This window comes from Microcaecilia unicolor, chromosome 6 (assembly GCF_901765095.1).
Source record: "Microcaecilia unicolor chromosome 6, aMicUni1.1, whole genome shotgun sequence".
Taxonomy (NCBI): Eukaryota; Metazoa; Chordata; class Amphibia; order Gymnophiona; family Siphonopidae; genus Microcaecilia; species Microcaecilia unicolor.
The window spans coordinates 271,299,917-271,320,098 of record NC_044036.1 but is presented as its reverse complement, the minus strand read 5'-3'; the positions used below and the strand labels follow the sequence as shown (position 1 = coordinate 271,320,098).

The 20,182-nt window shown below is 46.2% G+C and overlaps 1 protein-coding gene across 3 annotated transcripts in view; it reads left to right on the top strand.

Annotated features, from left to right (window-relative positions):
• MAPKAP1 (MAPK associated protein 1) overlaps nucleotides 1–20,182 on the top strand; it is a 453,100-nt gene that overhangs the window by 189,807 nt on the left and 243,111 nt on the right. For all 3 annotated transcript variants that reach the window (XM_030207420.1, XM_030207421.1, XM_030207423.1), the window contains one exon: nucleotides 17,375–17,551. In XM_030207420.1, coding sequence (XP_030063280.1) covers nucleotides 17,375–17,551 — 177 coding nt within the window. The remainder of the gene's footprint in view (nucleotides 1–17,374; nucleotides 17,552–20,182) is intronic.

Here is a 20,182-nt window from a genome sequence, read left to right as displayed (position 1 = left end):
TATCTGGATACCCTGGAACGACAATGTTAACAAAACTATGTAAGCCACATTGAGCCTGCAAATAGGTGGGAAAATGTGGGATACAAATGCAATAAATAAATATATGTATACACTGTAAGCCGCAATGAGCCTGCTATTGAGCGGGAAAGAGCAGGATATAAATGCTACAAATAAATATCAGCTTAGATTTTCATGTTATGATCACTAGATCCCAGCAGATCCAAAGCTGTTAGCTCTCGTACCATGTCATTCATTCCACTAAGGACGATCTAAAATAGCTCCCCCTCTTGTCAGTTTCTGGACCAGTTGCTCCAAGAAGTAGTCATTTATTACATCTCAGAATTTTACCTCCCTAGTGCTCCCTGATATAACATTTATCCAGTTAATACTGGGACAATTTAAATCACCCATTATTATAATGCTGCCCAATTTGTCAGCTTTCCTAATTTCTGTAAATATTTCTTCATCTCTCTGTTCATTCTGTCCCAGTGGATGATAGAACAGGTGTACCATTATGCTCTTTCTCTTCATACATGGACTTTCTATCCATTAGGATTCCACGTAGCTATCTGCTTCATGTAGAATATTTATTTTGTTTGATTCAATTCTCTCTTTAAGAAATAGCTCAACCCCCCCCCCCTCCAATTTGATCCACTCTATCATTATGATATAATTTGTACCCTGATAACAGAGTGTCGCATTGATTGTCCTCCTTACATCAGGTCTCTGAGAGGTCTATTATATCTTCTTATTCATTTAGTGCTATATACTCCAACTCGCCTATCTTATTTATTAGGCTTCTACCATTTTTATATAGACACTTAAATTGTGTTTTTTCCTTGCATCTACAAGCTGCTCTGAAATTGATGGGGATAATTTGCACACTTTACTCTGTTCTCCCATTAAACACTCCTGGCTTTCTTTCACCATTATTGAAACCTTTCTGTTGTGATTCTCTAAAGATCCTGTTTCGATAATATCCTTCATGGATACTCCACACTGAACCATGTGCTTCTGGGCGACTGTCAGCTTTCCCTCCAATTTTAGTTTAAAAGCGGCTCTATCTCCTTTTCCTAGATAACTCTTATCTTTACCAAGCAAGTTCCTTTGAAACCTGTCCTGTTAAGAGAGTATTTTATAAAAGGCTAATCAACTTGTGCCTTTGATATGCACGTGTGTTTTCTTTATAAGATAGGTGTAACTAATGTATATAAGTGTCTTTATATACGGTTACCTCCCTTCTCTCTCAGAAAGGTTCTGGACAAAGTTATACCTGATATAAGATAAACATAACTTTACCGTTTTTATTTTATGAATTTATTTATTTATTTATTAGGATTATGGTCATATCAAACATATAAACGGCGAGTGACCGTACTCACTGCAAATGCGCAGTAGAGACTTCCCTCTCTGTCCCGCCCCCGCGTCAATACGTGATGACGGGGGGGGGGCGGGACAGAGAGGGAAACTGCGCCGCCGACGTTGCTACCGCTCCCCCCCCCCACTCGGAGTCGCCGCCGCCACCCCTCCACCCGGCCCGGGCCCTCTCTTCCCTTCTGAACTTACAGATCCATTCGCCGAACGCAGCAACGCACATCAGCTGAGCTGCAGTGAGCCCTTCCTTCTTTGCCTGTGGCCCCGCCCTCTTGTGACGTAACGTCAGCGAGGGCGGGACACACACAGGCAGAGAAGGAAGGGGCAGCTCAGCTGATGTGCGTGGCTGCGTTCGGCGAATGGATCTGTAAGTTCAGAAGTGAAGAGAGGGCCCGGACCAGGTGGAGGGGTGGCGGCGGCGACGACTTCGAGGGGGGGGGGAGCGGTGGCGACTTCGCGGGGGGGGAGGGGAGCGGTGGTGACCGCGGGGGGAGGAAAACCTCTATACCAGCCCGTTTTTACGGGCTCAACGGCTAGTTTGATACATAATACACAAGTGCAATCCCTGCCTAAATCCCAGGGAATATCTCCATTCAGTTTGAAGAAACATATGCTTGTATTAAGTATGAACTATCAAGAAATCCAACACTAGGTGATAGGAACCAAAGATTCTCCATCCTTTTGTGTCACTTCTCTTAAAGGTTATAGACCATCAAAATTAGGGGATGCTCATTTGCAACTATGCATGGAGAATCTTTGGTTCCTATCACCTAGTGTTGGATTTCTTGATAGTTAATACTTAATACAAGCATATGTTTCTTCAAACTGAATGGAGATATTCCCTGGGATTTAGGCAGGGATTGCACTTGTGTATTATGTATCAAATATGACCATAAATTCATAAAATAAAAACGGTAAAGTTATGTTTATCTTATATCAGGTATAACTTTGTCCAGAACCTTTCTGAGAGAGAAGGGAGGTAACCGTATATAAAGACACTTATATACATTAGTTACACCTATCTTATAAAGAAAACACACATTCATATCAAAGGCATGTGATACTATTGAAACAGGATCATTATTGAAATAGAAAGGTTTCAATAATGGTGAAAGAAAGCCAGGAGTGTTTAATGGGAGATCAGAGTAAAGTGTGCAAATTATCCCCATCAACTTCAGAGCAGCTTCTCATTTATTGAGTTCATTGTGAATGTCCAAACTGAAACTCCTTGGAGTGACTAAACTATAAGTTGGGGTGGGGGGGTTGTTTTTGTTTTTTTGGATTTTCAGTTTAGACATTGAGAATTAATTTAATAAATGAGAATGGACTGATGTTAAAATTATGACAGACTAAAATATGCTGGCTGTGCAATGAGCATCCTAATTTTGATGGCACAGAAGGATGGAGAATTACTAGATTGCTATACAAAGTATATATGCATAGCTTTACACACTCAAATTCCAGGCAATTTCATAATTTTTGTGCATAAAATACTCTTTTATACAAGAAAGGCCTTATAAAGTTACCCTTTTAGTGTTAATGTGGGATGATGGTGAGATATGTATTTAACTTGAATGTTTACCCACCTTCACGCCAAACAATTTTAAGAGTAATATTGAAAGGAAATCCATTGAGATTGAGTGATTATGTTGACCTATAAAAGGGACTGTAAGAAGGCATTTAAAATTTCTAATCACTAAGAGAAACATTTTTTTTTTACCAAGTGCAGTTATATTTTCACTATTTAAAACCTATCCAAATAACTCTTCAAAATGTCCAAAAAAATGGAGGATTAAAGATATATATGGATCAGTGAAATAACTTATAAAATATAGGATAATAAAGCTTATGTAGTCAGTGCAACAACACTCACTGGTGCCTAGCCCTATTAATCAGTAAGGGGCATAACAAAACCTCCTCGGCTTAGGCTTATCCTAAATTGCTGCAAAGCTAAAAGCACTTATCACATCCCAGGACTTATATTTCTCAGTGTGCATAAGTGTGTATAGTGGAAAACTATCCCCAAATCAAAATACATTGAAAATTGTCTACTTATGGGAAGTGTTGGGAACTATGGGTTTTGGAGTAGGAATTATAAGATGGTTGAAAGGGTTGTATGCCGCACCGGTGGCAAGGATAAAAGTGAATGGGGGATATTCAGAGCAATTTTGCATTCAGAGGGGAACTAGGCAAGGGTGCCCACTTTCACCATTGCTGTTTGCTAGTGGCTACTAGCGCAGAAGGTTAGAGAATCGCCATATATAAAGGGGCTAAGAATAGGGGGAAAGGAACACAAGATAGCACTGTTTGTGGATGACATCCTTTTCTACGTAAAAGACTCAAAGAGGACGCTACCCAATATATGCAAGGAGCTGAAAGTATTTGGAGAGATGTCTGGCTTTAAAGTAAACTACAACATATCTGAAATAATGGGATAACGATATCCGACTCAGAACTAGAGGAATCATTACACCACAACTCCTTTAAAATGGCAAAGAACAGCTTTAAATATTTGGGCATACAGCTTCCCCGTGATCTTACACAAATATATGCGCTGAATTATGTTCCACTGTTTAGAGAGCTTCGGAAAGATATGAGCAGGTGGAAAAGCAGATGGCTATCATGGTGGGGCAGAATAGCAGTGGTCAAAATGAATATTGTACCTAGGATGCTATTCTTCTTCCAAACCCTTCCGATGGGCATTCCCACAGGTGAAATAAATAGAATGCAATCAGATATATCAAAGTTCACATGGGGAGGGAAACAGGCTAGGATATCGAAAAAGATCATGTGGGGAGGGGTGGAACAGGGAGGGAGAGGATACTGAACATTACCTGGTATTATCAAGCAGCACAATTAAAACAGATAGCAGAATGGAGTAAAGGGAAGAAATCACAAGTGACGGTCTTAGAACAAAATTTTGAAACACAATGTAACTTAGAGGGGGGTTTATGGGTGTCCAGGCCAACGCTCAATCCCAAACACAAGACAGGGAATCCCTTTGTAGCTCACTTAGTAAGATTGTGGGACACACTGAAATACAAATTTAGGAGAGGTCGAGGAACATCCACACTAGCGCACATCACACAGGAACCCGAATTCACAGCAGGGAAAGAGGGGGGAGTATTTAAGGAATGGAACCGAAAAGGTTTGCTGAAGTTTCGTGATCTTATGGCTGATGGGAAAATGAAGGAGTTTAGGAAGCTACAGAGGAAGTACGAGCTCCCAGAGACAGACTTTTATGCATATTTGCAGATTAAAAATTACATAAGAGGGCAGGGCTGGCTTAAGAACGATCCTCTGGACAGGGAAGAGGTGGAAAATCTGTGGGAAACCCTAGAAACAGGGGGGAAGGGAATCTCAAAACTTTACCAACACATCAGAGGGGAAAAAAGGATCAAGCTATCATATATGAGAGCGTGGGAACACGATTTGAGTACTGAAATGAGTGTGAGAGAATGGGAATGGATATGCATGGAAGTGAAAAAAGAATCAGTGTGCGTTCTAATAAAAGAAAATGCCTACAAGGTGCTAAGCAGATGGTATTATACCCCAGATAGGGTGAAAAGTATGTATCCAAGCACGTCTGACCAATGCTGGAGATGTGGACTGGGAATAGGTAATTTCTTCCATATATGGTGGACCTGTCCAGCTCTAAAGACATTCTGGGAGGAAATAACTAATAATTTAACATTAATCTTGGACACCCAGTTTCCTACAGATCTGAAATGGTGCCTGCTAGGATGGGGAAACAAAAGAGGACAGAAATGGCAGAGGCGACTTAAAAGACTATGCCTGGTGGCAGCCAAAATGGTGATAGCCGCCCACTGGAAACAAAGTGTTGGACCTACTGTACAAAATTGGAAATTGAAAATTCGGATAGTAGCAGACCTAGAAAAACTGACAGATCGGAGAGTTGGAAGATACAAACCGGATGCGACAGAATGGATACATCTAGAACGCATATGGAACATTGCAAACGGAAAACAGGGAAAAAAACCATGAAGGGGAAGGGAGGTGGGGAGGGAGAGGAGAAGGGGGGATAGGGGAATAGAAAGGGGGGGCAACAGTGGGGGGAGCGGGAAAACAATGTAAGTGTTTAAGTTGTTTTAAGGACTGATTTGCTATTGAGAGTTATGAAGCCTGATGGCTAATATTGTGTAAACTGCACTGTTATTTGAATGTTGAATAAAAATTTTCGGGAAAAAAGAAAGGGAGAGAAGAAGTGGCAGATGGACTGGAGACTTCGGAAAGAAAGTTAAGAAAGGACAGAGGAAAACAGAAAATGGAGACTGGGACAGACATGAACAGAATCCCCCCCCCAAATGACCAGAAAGTAAAGGTAGAAAGAAGAATTTTTATTTTTAATTCGGTGAATGGAAAAATGTCAGTTTACAGTAGTTACACTGCTTTATTTATATCTTCTCTGATGTTTCACTGCCTGCAGAATGTGGCTTCTCGGAGTTTAAGTTTAATATCTGTCTACATATTCATAGTGTAAGCTTGTGGTCACTTATTCCAGGAATAACATGTATAGAATGTTTGTACGTTTGGGAAGCTTGCCAGGTGCCCTTGGCCTGGATTGGCCGCTGTCGTGGACAGGATGCTGGGCTCGATGGACCCTTGGTCTTTTCCCAGTATGGCATTACTTATGTACTTATGTACTTATTCTGTACTTGGCAAGGGTCTATTTGTGCTCAGTATTTGTGACCGAGTTGCATCTGTTTGCATGGAGTTTCTATTTGAGCATCTTTAATAATTCAGCTTGTTCAGTTTCTCAATAGGCATATTGATGTTCCAGGTCCCACTGCAGTATTTACTGTGTTGCTTTTTCCTAGGTGGGGGTCCTTGTTGTGTTACTTCTGTAAGTAGTGTAACTGTGTTATATTGAACTAGATGAGTTCTATAGATCTTGAGTGATTTTTGTAGGTTTTGTATTACAATTACTTCACAATATACTTGGGACTAGAGGGGGTTTATATTTTTACAGAGATTACACCAAAATCAGAACTTTTTTTGTACGGTGAGTTCCTAGGGAATAAAGTTGAAGAATATGTGCTATTGTGGTAATTATTTTGCAGGATACTGTGATGTGTGTTGAGATGTTAACCAGACGCAAGTCTACTCTTGATGGCAAAGTTTAAGTTATGGGATAATGCGAAAAATGTTTGTGAACTTCCAAGTTTCCATAAGTGTGTATGTGGTTTATGTTGATATTTAGGAGTATACCAAGCACTATTCATACATAGTAACATAGTAAATGATGGCAGAAAAAGACCTGCATGGTCCATCCAGCCTGCCCAACAAGATAAACTCATATGTGCTACTTTTTGTGTATACCCTACTTTGATTTGTACCTGTCCTCTTCAGGGCACAGACCGTATAAGTCTGCCCAGCACTATCCCCGCCTTCCAACCACCAGCCCCGCCTCCCACCACCGGCTCTGGCACAGACCGTATAAGTCTGCCCAGCACTATCCCCGCCTCCCGCCACCGGCTCTGCCACCCAATCTCGGCTAAGCTCCTTAGGATCCATTCCTATATGCCTAGTGCCCCCCAGTGTTAACTCTGGGTCATCCCCCTCCCCCCCAAAATGTCAGGTCTGGCTACGCCATTGCTCAGTACAGACCCCTGGGGAACCCTACTTTGTAACCTTCTCTGTTGAGAGTGCTAACCATTTAACCCTACTGTCTGGTTTCTGGTTTCTATCTTTTAACCAGCTTTTAATCCTCAATAGGACATTAACTTCTATCCCATGACTTTCTAATTTTCTCAGGAGTCTTTCATGCGGTATTTTGTCAAGCGCCTTTTAAAATTCTAGATATACAGTATTGACCGGCTCAACTTTATCCTTGTTTATTCACCCCTTCAAAGAAATGTGGTAGATTGGTGAGGCAAGATTTCCCATGACTAAACCCATGTTGGCTTTGTCTCATTAATCCATGCTTATATACTCTGTAATTTTGTTCTTTTTTTTATAGTGTCTACCATTTTGCCTAGCAATGACATCAGGTGTACTGGTCTATAATTTCCTGGATCACCTCTGGAACCGTTTTAAAAAATTGGCATTGCATTGGTCACCCTCAAATCTACTAGTACCATGCTTGATTTTAAAGATAATTACTTATCTAATATAATAATTTGCTCCTCCAACATTCCAATGTGTCTCACTGGGATCGTAACCACCTGCTGACATCACTCCTCCAACGTTCTCCGTCCCCCCTCCCTCCCAGTTCCATGGGACCCTGGAACTGGGAGGGAGAGACAGAAGGAGGGGGACCCTGGAAATGAGAGGGAGGGAACTCGGAGGAGGGAGGGAGGAGGGCCTGGAACTCAGAGGGAGGTAGAGGGGGCAGGGGAGAGATGCTTCACATGGATGGATGGAGGGGGCAGGGCACAGAGGACGTTGCCTGCATATGGATGAATGCAGGGGAGGGAGGGGACCCTGAAACTCTGAGGGAGGCAGGGAGGGGATGACCCTGAAACTCGGAGGGAGGCAGGGGGACAACAACCCTGGAACTCAGAGGGAGGGGGGGACGACCCTGGAACTCAGAGGGAGGGGGGACCCTGGAACTGGGAGGGAGGGGGTGGCCCTCGCACACACTCTCATGCTCACAGACACACTCGCACCCAGTCTCACTCTCTCTCTGTCACACACACACACACTCGCACATTCACTTTAGCACAACCTCTAGCCTGCAACTTTGCCTGCTGTGACCCTACTTCCTCAGAGGTGGACTCGCAGAAAAAGGGAAAGGAATGATGTCAAAATCCTATGCCAAGAGCTGTTGACTCCCTTAATCATGGCCATTGCATTCACCAGAGGATCCTTCTCCTTGGAGGTCAGTGATGTGCTGTGCTCAAGGGGAGTCAATACCATTTCTTCTCCAGTGCATATCCCCAGTGAGCCATACCCAGTCAGTCTTCCATACCACAAAGGCATCCATAGTAGAAATGGGAGTTGAAGAGGAGTTATGGGCAGTTACTGACAAGGAGCTCAACCTCCCTTTCTGATTTATAGGCATGACTAAAGTAAGAAAGGGAGCTAAAGAGGACAAGTCAGACGACCCTCGGGGAGGAATGCTAGCTTTGGCCTAACCCGTGGTAAGCCTTTCCTTGGCTGAGAGGTGCCCAGGTCTACCACCGGCTGTCTTTCAGGTGCTGTGGAGGACTTGCAGCTCATCTGCATAACCTTACAGCCTTCTCCGGGGTGACTCCCAGGTCCGTTCCGATCCACTCAGGGTCTCCGCTCTAGGTGCGGCATGCAGTGCATTTTTTTTCTTTCCATTTATTTTTCTCCCAGTTTATACTTCTTTGAAAAAGTAAAATATCGATTCACTTCTACTCGTTCTACACAACTCAGGATTTTATAGACCTCAATCATATCTCCCCTTAGCTGTCTCTCTTCTAAATTGAAGAGCCCTAAACTGTTCAACCTTTTCTCAGATGAGAGGAGTTCATTCCTTTATCCTCAGAAGCTTAGCCGAGATTGGGAGGTGGGGCTGGTGTTTGGGAGGCGGGGCTGGTGCTGGGCAAGACTTCTACGGTCTGTGCCCTGAAAATGGCAGATACAAATCAAGGTAAGGTATACACAAGAAGTAGCACATATGAGTTTATCTTGTTGGGCAGACTTGATGGACCGTGCAGGTCTTTTTCTGCCGTCATCTACTATGTTACTAAGTTACTCTCTCATACAGTCACTCTCACACACACTCTCTCAAACATACACATTCCAAGGAAAACCTTCCTAGCGCCCGTTTCATTTGTGTCAGAAACGGGCCTTTTTTACTAGTTACTAATAATATCTCTGCAAATTCATTTTTCAATTCTGTCAGTACTCTGAGATATATAACATCCAGTCCAGGTGATTTGCTACTCTTCAATTTGGCATATTGCTCCATTATATCTTCCAGGTTTACAGAGATTTGTTTCAGTTTCTCTGACATCAGCAAGGAATACCATTTCTTGCACTGGTATCTCTCCCACATCTGAAGAGTAGTAAATCACCGGGACCTGATGGTATTCATCCCAGAGTATTAATAGAACTAAAAAATGAACTTGCGGAGCTACTGTTAGAAATATGCAATCTGTCCCTAAAATCGAGTGTAGTACCGGAAGACTGGAGGGTAGCCAATGTTACTCCGATTTTTAAGAAGGGTTCCAGAGGAGATCCGGGAAATTATAGACCGGTGAGTCTGACGTCGGTGCCGGGCAAGATGGTGGAGGCTATTATTAAGAATAAAATTGCAGAGCATATACAAAAACATGGACTGATGAGACAAAGTCAGCACGGATTTAGTGAAGGGAAGTCTTGCCTCACCAATCTAATGCATTTTTTTGAGGGGGTAAGCAAACATGTGGACAATGGGGAGCCGGTTGATATTGTATATCTGGATTTTCAGAAGGCGTTTGACAAAGTGCCGCACGAAAGACTCCTGAAGAAATTGCAGAGTCATGGAATCGGAGGTAGGGTATTATTATGGATTAAGAACTGGTTGAAAGATAGGAAGCAGAGAGTAGGATTGCGTGGCCAGTATTCTCAGTGGAGGAGGGTAGTTAGTGGGGTCCCGCAGGGGTCTGTGCTGGGTCCGTTGCTTTTTAATGTATTTATAAATGACCTAGAGATGGGAATAACTAGTGAGGTAATTAAATTCGCCGATGACACAAAATTATTCAGGGTCGTCAAGTCGCAGGAGGAATGTGAACGATTACAGGAGGACCTTGCGAGACTGGGAGAATGGGCGTGCAAGTGGCAGATGAAGTTCAATGTTGACAAGTGCAAAGTGATGCATGTGGGTAAGAGGAACCCGAATTATAGCTACGTCTTGCAAGGTTCCGCGTTAGGAGTTACGGATCAAGAAAGGGATCTGGGTGTCGTCGTCGATGATACGCTGAAACCTTCTGCTCAGTGTGCTGCTGCGGCTAGGAAAGCGAATAGAATGTTGGGTGTTATTAGGAAGGGTATGGAGTCCAGGTGTGCGGATGTTATAATGCCGTTGTATCGCTCCATGGTGCGACCGCACCTGGAGTATTGTGTTCAGTACTGGTCTCCGCATCTCAAAAAAGATATAGTAGAATTGGAAAAGGTACAGCGAAGGGCGACGAAAATGATAGTGGGGATGGGACGACTTTCCTATGAAGAGAGGCTGAGAAGGCTAGGGCTTTTCAGCTTGGAGAAGAGACGGCTGAGGGGAGATATGATAGAAGTGTATAAAATAATGAGTGGAATGGATCGGGTGGATGTGAAGCGACTGTTCACGCTATCCAAAAATACTAGGACTAGAGGGCATGAGTTGAAGCTACAGTGTGGTAAATTTAAAACGAATCGGAGAAAATTTTTCTTCACCCAACGTGTAATTAGACTCTGGAATTCGTTGCCGGAGAACGTGGTACGGGCGGTTAGCTTGACGGAGTTTAAAAAGGGGTTAGATAGATTCCTAAAGGACAAGTCCATAGACCGCTATTAAATGGACTTGGAAAAATTCCGCATTTTTAGGTATAACTTGTCTGGAATGTTTTTACGTTTGGGGAGCGTGCCAGGTGCCCTTGACCTGGATTGGCCACTGTCGGTGACAGGATGCTGGGCTAGATGGACCTTTGGTCTTTCCCAGTATGGCACTACTTATATACTTATGTACTTATGAAGCAGAGAATTCATTTTAATCTCTCTGCTATATCCTTGTCCTCCTTAAGTGCCCCATTTACCCCTCGGTCATCTAGCGGTCCATCTGATTCTTTTACCGGCTTCTTGCTTCTAATGTACCTATAAAGGTTTTTACTGTGTATGTTTGCCTCCAACACAAACTACTTTTCAAATTCTTTTTGCCTGCCTTATCAGCATTTTTTTTTATTTGACTTGCCATTCCTTATGCTGTTTCCTGTTATTTTCAGTTGGATCCTTCTTCCATTTTCTGAAGGATTTTCTTTTAGCTGTAATAGCTTCCTTTATCTTACTTTTTAACCATGCTGGCTGTCGTTTGGCCTTCCTTCCTCCTTTTTTAATACATGTCTGGGCTTCCAGGATGGTATTTTTGAACAACCACACCTGATGTAAATTTTTGACCTTTGCAGCTGCTCCTCTAAGGTGGTGGTTGTTGTTGTTGTTGTTTTGTGTGTGTGTGTGTTTGTTTTTTTTAACCATTCTCCTAATTTTATCATAGTCTCCTTTTTGAAAGTTAAATGCTACCTTATTGTATTTTCTGTGTGTTCTTACTCCAGAAATTATATAATCACTGTTATCAAGTGGCCCCAGCACCATTACCTTGTGCAGCAATACCTCATGTGCACCATTAAAGGTCTAGGTCTAGAATTGTTCCCCCTTTTGTTGGTTCCTGAACCAACAGCTCCATAAAGCAGTCCTTTATTTCATCAAGGAATTTTATCTTCTCCGAGGACAAGCAGGCTGCTTGTTCTCATGACTGGGTTGACGTCCACGGCAGCCACTACCAACCGGAACAAAACTTTGCGGGCGGTCCCGCACGCAGGGCACGCCCATCGCGCATGCGCGGCCGTCTTCCCGCCCGTACGCGACTGTTCCCGCTCAGTCTTTTCTTTTCCGCGCTGGAGAGAGCCGCGTTCGTCTCTCTCTGTCAGCCCCGGAAACCGGATCGCGCTTTTGCCGCGAGATTTTTCTTCGTTGTTTTTTCTTCTTCGTTGCTTTCTCTGTTTTATTTTGTTTTAAAAAAAAAAAAAAAAACCAGAGAAAACTTTGTTTCCCTCGTCTTTTTAGCGGGGGCGTCTCGTTGCGGCCTTGTGGCCGCGCGGTCGATTTAATTTTCGAGGTGTGAATTTTACCGCCACCATCAACGACTTTGACTTCGCCGACGCGATTTTTCCATCGATGTCCTCGAAGGTCCCGAGTGGATTTAAGAAGTGTGGTCGGTGCGGCCGGCATATCTCGCAGACCGACACTCACGCTTGGTGCCTCCAGTGCCTCGGGCCGGAGCACGATACCAAGACGTGCACCTTGTGTCTCGGTTTACGGAAACGGACACAGGTGGCGAGGCAAGTTCTACGGGACCGTCTTTTTGGAACTTGCGCCGGCCCCTCGACATCGACTTCGACGGCATGGGTGTCAACGGCCGGATCTTCGGTACCGGTACCGATGTCCACGAAATCGGCACCGACAGCACCGACCCCAGGAGCACAGGTCCCGTTGGCCCGCCGGTCTTCCGGAGACGGCAGGGGTGAGCGGCCGCGTGGGCAATCGGCCCCGGTCACTCGCTCTACCCAGGGCCCTCGGGACCGAACCCTGTCGGACCCGATCCCTCGAGGCCGAGGGGGATCTACCTCCTCCTCTTCAGTACCGCCGCGCGCCGATGACAGGCACCGGAAAAAGACAAAAAAGCACCGTCATCGGTCGCCCACGGCGCACGTGGCTCCCGGCTCCAGAGACGATTCGACGCTGAGGAAGCAGCAGCGCCGGGAGGAGCGGTCCCCCTCTGTGGTAGAGGTATCGTTACGTCAGGGCGCCAGCACTTCGGTGCCGTCTCCTGGACCCGAACACCTTCCGGCACCGACACCTCTACCAGCCCCCTCGCCTTTCCCGACAGCGGGCCTGGATGATTGCCTCCGAGCCATCCTTCCGGGGATCCTGGAAGGGCTGATGCACCAGACTGTGCCGGCGCCGGGGGTGCTTGCGCCCTCGGCGCCGTTGATGGAGGCGCCGGCGTGCTCTAGCCCGGTGCCGAGGCCTTCGACGCCGACGCCACTTGCGGCGCTGGTCTCAACCGCAGGTGGAGTCCCCGTCGACGTCGATGGAGGGAGCTTCATCCCCGCCGGCACGGGAGTCCACCGCTCGACGACGCCACCGAGGACTCGGTGCCTCGAAGTCGAGCCGGGCCCGGTTGAGGTCTGAGCTACAGGAGCTCATGTCCGACACCGAGGAAGAGGCCTCGTGGGGGGAGGAGGAGGACCCCAGATATTTCTCCTCAGAGGAGTCTGTGGGCCTTCCCTCTGACCCCACTCCTTCACCAGAGAGAAAGCTCTCGCCACCTGAGAGCCTCTCCGTTGCCTCCTTTGTCAGGGACATGTCGATTTGCATTCCCTTCCCCGTGGTCTCTGTGGATGAGCCGAGGGCTGAGATGCTCGAGGTCCTCGACTATCCATCACCACCTAGAGAGTCCTCCATGGTACCGTTGCACAATGTCCTCAAAGAGACACTGCTTTGGAACTGGTTGAGACCTTTATCTAATCCCACCATCCCCAAGAAAGCGGAGTCCCAATACAGGATCCACTCAGACCCAGAGTTAATGTGGCCTCAATTGCCTCATGACTCGGCGGTCGTGGACTCTGCTCTCAAGAGGGCACGGAGTTCGAGGGATACCGCCTCGGCGCCCCCGGGGCGGGAGTCTCGCACTCTGGACTCGTTTGGGAGGAAGGCCTACCAATCTTCAATGCTCGTGACCCGCATCCAGTCCTACCAGCTCTACACAAGCATACACATGCGGAATAATGTGAAGCAACTGGCGGACCTGGTCGACAAGCTCCCCCCGGAGCAGTCCAGGCCTTTTCAGGAGGTGGTCAGGCAGCTGAAGGCGTGCAGAAAGTTCCTGTCCAGGGGTATATATGACACCTGTGATGTGGCATCTTGTGCTGCGGCCCAAGGTATAGTGATGCGCAGGCTCTCATGGCTGCGTGCCTCTGACCTGGACAACCGCACCCAGCAGAGGCTGGCCGATGTCCCTTGCTGGGGGGATAATATTTTTGGTGAGAAGGTCGAGCAATTGGTGGACCAACTTCATCAGCGGGAAACCGCTCTCGACAAACTCTTCCACCGGGCGCCTTCAGCATCCACCTCAGCAGGTGGACGTTTTTCCCGGGCCAGGCAGGCTGCGCCCTACGCCTACAACAAGCATAGGTACACCCAGCCGGCCCGAAGGCCTCCTCAGGCACAGGGACGTCCCAGCGCGCTCGTTCCCGTCAACAGCGTGCGCCTAAGCAGCCCCTGGCGCCTCCACAGCAAAAACCGGGGACGGGTTTTTGACTGGATCCACGGGAACATAGCCGCCATCAAAGTGTCTGTGCCGGACGATCTGCCAGTCGGGGGGAGGTTAAAACTTTTTCACCAAAGGTGGCCTCTAATAACCTCCAACCAGTGGGTTCTCCAAATAGTGCGGTGCGGATAAGCCCTGAATTTGGCCTCCCCTCCAACAAATTGTCCTCCGGGAGCCCAATCCTTCAGCTCCCAGCGCAAGCAGGTACTTGCAGAGGAACTCTCCGCCCTTCTCAGCGCCAATGCGGTCGAGCCCGTACCACCCGGACAAGAAGGGCAGGGATTCTATTCCAGGTACTTCCTTGTGGAAAAGAAAACAGGGGGGATGCCCCCCATCCTAGACCTGAGAGGCCTGAACAAATACTTGGTCAAAGAGAAGTTCAGGATGCTTTCCTTGGGCACCCTTCTACCAATGATTCAGAAAAACGATTGGCTATGTTCCCTGGATTTAAAGGACGCATACACTCACATCCCGATACTGCCAGTTCACAGACAGTATCTCAGATTCCGCCTGGGCACACGGCACATTCAGTATTGTGTGCTGCCCTTTGGGCTCGCCTCTACCCCACGGGTGTTCACGAAGTGCCTCGTGGTGGTCACGGCGTATCTACGCAAGCTGGGAGTGCACGTGTTCCCATATCTCGACGATTGGCTGGTCAAGAACACCTCGGAGGCAGGAGCTCTCCGGTCCATGCAGTGCACTATTCACCTCTTGGAGCTGCTGGGGTTTGTGATAAATTACCCAAAGTCCCATCTCCAGCCAGTCCAATCTCTGGAATTCATAGGAGCTCTGCTGAATTCACAGACGGCTCAGGCCTTTCTTCCCGAAGCGAGGGCCCACAACCTCCTGTCCCTCGCTTCCCAGACCAGAGCGTCTCAGCAGGTCACAGCTCGGCAGATGTTGAGACTCCTAGGTCATATGGCCTCCACAGTTCATGTGACTCCCATGGCCCGCCTTCACATGAGATCTGCTCAATGGACCCTAGCTTCCCAGTGGTGCCAAGCCACCGGGAATCTAGAAGATGTCATCCGCCTCTCCATCAGTTGCCGCACTTCACTGCACTGGTGGACCATTCGGACCAATTTGACCCTGGGACGCCCATTCCAAATTCCTCAGCCCACGAAAGTGCTAACGACGGATGCGTCTCGCCTGGGGTGGGGAGCTCATGTCGATGGGCTTCACACCCAGGGACTGTGGTCCCTCCAGGAAAAAGATCTTCAGATCAACCTCCTGGAGCTCCGAGCAGTCTGGAACGCACTGAAGGCTTTCAGAGATCGGCTGTCCTGTCAAATTATCCAAATTCGGACAGACAATCAGGTTGCAATGTATTACATCAACAAGCAGGGGGGCACCGGATCTCGCCCCCTGTTTCAGGAAGCCGTCGGGATGTGGCGTTGGGCTTGCCAGTTCGGCATGCTTCTCCAAGGCACATACCTGGCAGGTGTAAACAACAGTCTGGCCGACAGACTGAGCAGAGTCATGCAACCGCACGAGTGGTCGCTCCATTCCAGAGTGTACGCAAGATCTTCCGAGAGTGGGGCACTCCCTCGGTGGACCTTTTCGCCTCTCAGACCAACCACAAGCTGCCTCTGTTCTGTTCCAGACTCCAGGCAAACGGCAGACTAGCGTCGGATGCCTTTCTCCTCCATTGGGGGACCGGCCTCCTGTATGCTTATCCTCCCATACCTTTGGTGGGGAAGACCTTACTGAAGCTCAAGCAAGACCACGGCACCATGATTCTGATAGCGCCCTTTTGGCCCCATCAGATCTGGTTCCCTCTACTTCTGGACCAGGATGAACAGACAGAATCAGAGACCCCTCTAGCCTTCTTTGATGGCAAGAGTACATGTTGCTTGAGTTTGCTGGTATCGGAAGCACTGCAAAAAAAATAGTTTTGAAGTAAATTAAATGGATCAGTTTGATTACAGAAAACATTTATATACTGACTCTTAGGGTAATACGTCCAAATGGGTTTTGTACATATAACAGCAATGAACCTCATTCTGTGCTTGTCTCAGCACTTGCATTGTGCTAAAGAGAACTTCATTTTGCAGTATGAAGCTGCTGCTTATTCTTTTTTTGTTGTTGTTGTTTTGTTGTTGTTACATTTGTACCCCGCACTTTCCCACTCATAGCAAGTTCAATGCGGCTTACATATTATATACAGGTACTTATTTGTACCTGGGGCAATGGAGGGTTAAGTGACTTGCCCAGAGCTGCCTGTGCCTGCAGTGGGAATCGAACCCAGTTCCCCAGGACCAAAGTCCACCACACTAACCACTAGGCCACTCCTCCACGCCTCCATTCTATTGTATAGGTGTATGCATATATTATTCATGTCATTGGCACTATACAGTAGTAACCTCTTCCAAATAAAGATTGTGATTTAGTGAATCTTAATAAAATGTCAGTAAAAGTCAAATACCTGAGTAATGGCCTGATCTTAGTGTAGAGGGCGAGCAAAACTGTTTTTGCAGTTTCAGCTGAGTCCGAATCTGCAGCCAAAACTTGTTGCCTAGTTTCAATCTAAAATTAGTGCTACAGTCCCTAATCCAGGCTCTCCCCCCCCCCCCCCCACCTGAAGGCCCCCGAGGGCCCACTTTTAACCCCAGGTAGTCTAGTGGTTTATTTAGGGCATGCATTATCCCCAGTTGTTCCTGCCCATGCCAACTCTGCATTCAAAATGGCTGCCACTTGGGGGGAGGGGGAAGGCACTACAGGTGGGTGATCCAGGAGGGGCACTGTTCTTGTTTGAGAAGGAGGGATTTAGGGAGGGCTGTTCCATTTGTGGGGCAGAGGGAGAAGGAGATATGTTGAGCTACTGGACAAAGCATAAAGTTGTGGCTTCTGCTCAAAACACTAGGCATTTTCAGCCAAAACTGAGAACAGACCAAAAATGGGCTTCAGGTTTGTTTTGGTACCAAAATGAAATTTGGTCAGTCTCTACCTTAGTGCAGAGTTTGTGACCTCTGTCGCTAACTTTATTTGCCCATCTGTATATTGCAGTGAGAGTGTTGGCGTCTACTGTCTTCATATTGCTGAGGATGATGGTGAGGTTGACACAGATTTTCCGCCTTTGGATTCCAGTGAACCCATTCATAAATTTGGCTTCAGTACTTTGACATTAGTTGAGAAATACTCCTCACCAGGGCTGGCAGCAAAACAGTCCCTTTTTGTACGAATGTAAGTATTGACGCTATGTTTTGAAAACTTTTTAATGTCTTTTGTCTCTTATATTGTTTCTTCAGAAACATTATTTTTATGCTTTTGAATTTAGCTTACACTTGTTTCTGTAGCAGCTCAAGGTGATTTACATTCAGGTACACTAGATATATCCCTGACCATAAGGGCTTATAATCTAATTTTATAACTGAGGGAATGGAGTGTTAAGTGACTTGCCCAAGATCCCATGGAGAAGCAGTGGGATTTGAACCGGGCTTCCCTGGTTGTCAGACCGGTGCTCTCACCACTAGGCCGCTCCTACTTCGACTTCTTTTTAAAGGATACTTCATAACAGATTACCTAGGCTGTGAAGACACGTATATGCATCCCTTGCTCCTATTTTAGAAAGGCAATGTATGCACTTGTGTGCTTCTGTGAAAGCTGCTGCACAAAGTTACACTTACTTTGAGATGGACATAATTTTTCTGCTTTTCTTTACATGGATATACCCATTTTATAATGTGTGTGTATCTGCCAGCGCCACTTTGGCAGTGCATACATTTATGCATTTATACTCCTGGGCTATTTGCTAGTCTCCTATTTCTGTGCATCATACACTGTGTATGTGCAAATAAGATGTATATAATTACTCTATTAGAGGGTAATTTTTATAGAAATGTTTCTGCATATAAAGCACAGAATAGGGCTGTTGTAAAATAGCACGACTGCATATATACATAAAAAGTGCACATGTGGAAAATTTGTCTACTTTGAAGTGATTTGTGTCTAGGCTTTCCCAGGGGCATAGTTTGGGTGGACTTGCAATACACATCCTCTACAGAGGAGGTCTAGATAGGTATTGGCATTCGTGTGCTTAAAATGTGTCTCTCTTTTTTTTAACTACTTGACAGAGGCATCCCATTATAAAACTACTCCTCCGTATGTTTGTCATACTTAAGAATTACACTGTATAAAGAAGTAGAAGAGCTATGTCAGCACTGTAACTGTGTATTTAGGGGATAATTATATAAAGGCTCTTTCACAAATATATGCAAGCATGCATTCATGCATAAAATGCCATAAGTACATAAGTAATGCCATACTGGGAAAAGACCAAAGGCCCATCAAACCCAGCATCCTGTCCCCGACAGCGGCCAATCCAGGTCAAGGGCACCTGGCAGATTCCCAAACGTACAAACATTCTATACATGTTATTCCCAAAATTGTGGATTTTTCCCAAGTCCATTTAGCCGCTTTTAACATTGTCTCTGTGCCAGTAAAAGTATCTATGATGATGAGTACATTTATGCAACTTGGATGTTGGCCTGTTCGGGGCAGAATTTGGATGAAACACAGGCGGAGTCGCAATTACTACTTACTTTATAATATAATTATGGTTAGTGCAGTGACCTGAGAACCTGGGAAACTGGATTTGATTCCCACTGCAGCTCCTTGTGAATCCGGGCAAGTCACTTAAACCTTCATTGCCCAGGTACGAAATGAGTACCTGTGTATAATATGTAAACCACTTCGATTGTAACCACAGAAAGGCGGTATATCAAATGCCATCTCCTTTCCTTTAATACTTCATTTTATCTGCTATTTTGGCTTTTGTGGGGCCCAAATTAGGTGCCCACTTTCTCCTAATCATGGTGATCTGTTATAAGATTACCCTCTTAAATATTATAGTACTATAATTAATAACAGATATTGCTAAGTAGCAGTGATGGCCCTACCATTAGGCCACCTGAGGTGGGGGCCTCAGGCGGCACTCTTGTGAGGAGACATCATCCCCCGCCCTTCCCTCCCCAACATTACCTTTTTTTATTTTTTTCTTGGTTTTTAAAAGAAAGCGGCGGCAGCAACTCCCATAAGCTGCCCTGTCACCAGTCCTGCCTCCTCCTCTCTACTGTGGGCGGCCCCGCCTCTGAGGAAACAGGAAATTATGTCAGAGAGGTGGGTCTCCCACAGTAGAGAAAAGGAGCCGGGACCGGCAGCGGGGCAGCTTATGGGAGTTGCTTCCTCCGCCTTCTTTTGAAAAACAAGAAAAGAATTAAAAAAGATAATTGTGGGTAAGGGGTTTGGGGAGGGGAAGGGAAGGGGGGGGGGGCAGCGGCAGAGGAGCCGAGGCGGCAGATGGTTTTGGGCTGCCCCTGCTAAGTAGAATTTACTGTTAAATACTAAGGTGGCAATTCTGTAAATTGGCGCCTTATGTTAGGCACCACAAAGGGTTACACTTACACTAGTTCTTTTTGTGGCTTGAGGGTACACCTAAGCCATTAATAAATATTAGTTCAAAGCTGCATTGGCGTGCCTAAGTGTGCCATGCAATACGCACAACTGATAGTATTTCTAAGTTGCGTGTGTCGCCTTGTAACACACCCATGATACACCCACATGTACACTTCCCTGACAGTTATGCACCAAGGAGCCCTTTTACTAAGCTGCGGTAAGCACTAACCCATGCTTACCACAGGTTAAAATGCATTACTGCGGGACGCCTTAGCAGGCATCCTGAGTTAGTTTTTGCATATGCATGCGCTATCCACACACTAAAAAATAAAAATGATTTTTTTTGTGTGTGCTGGGGTAGAGAGTGGGCGTGGCTATGCTAATCGGTTAGCACATGGGCATTGCTGCGCACTAACTGAT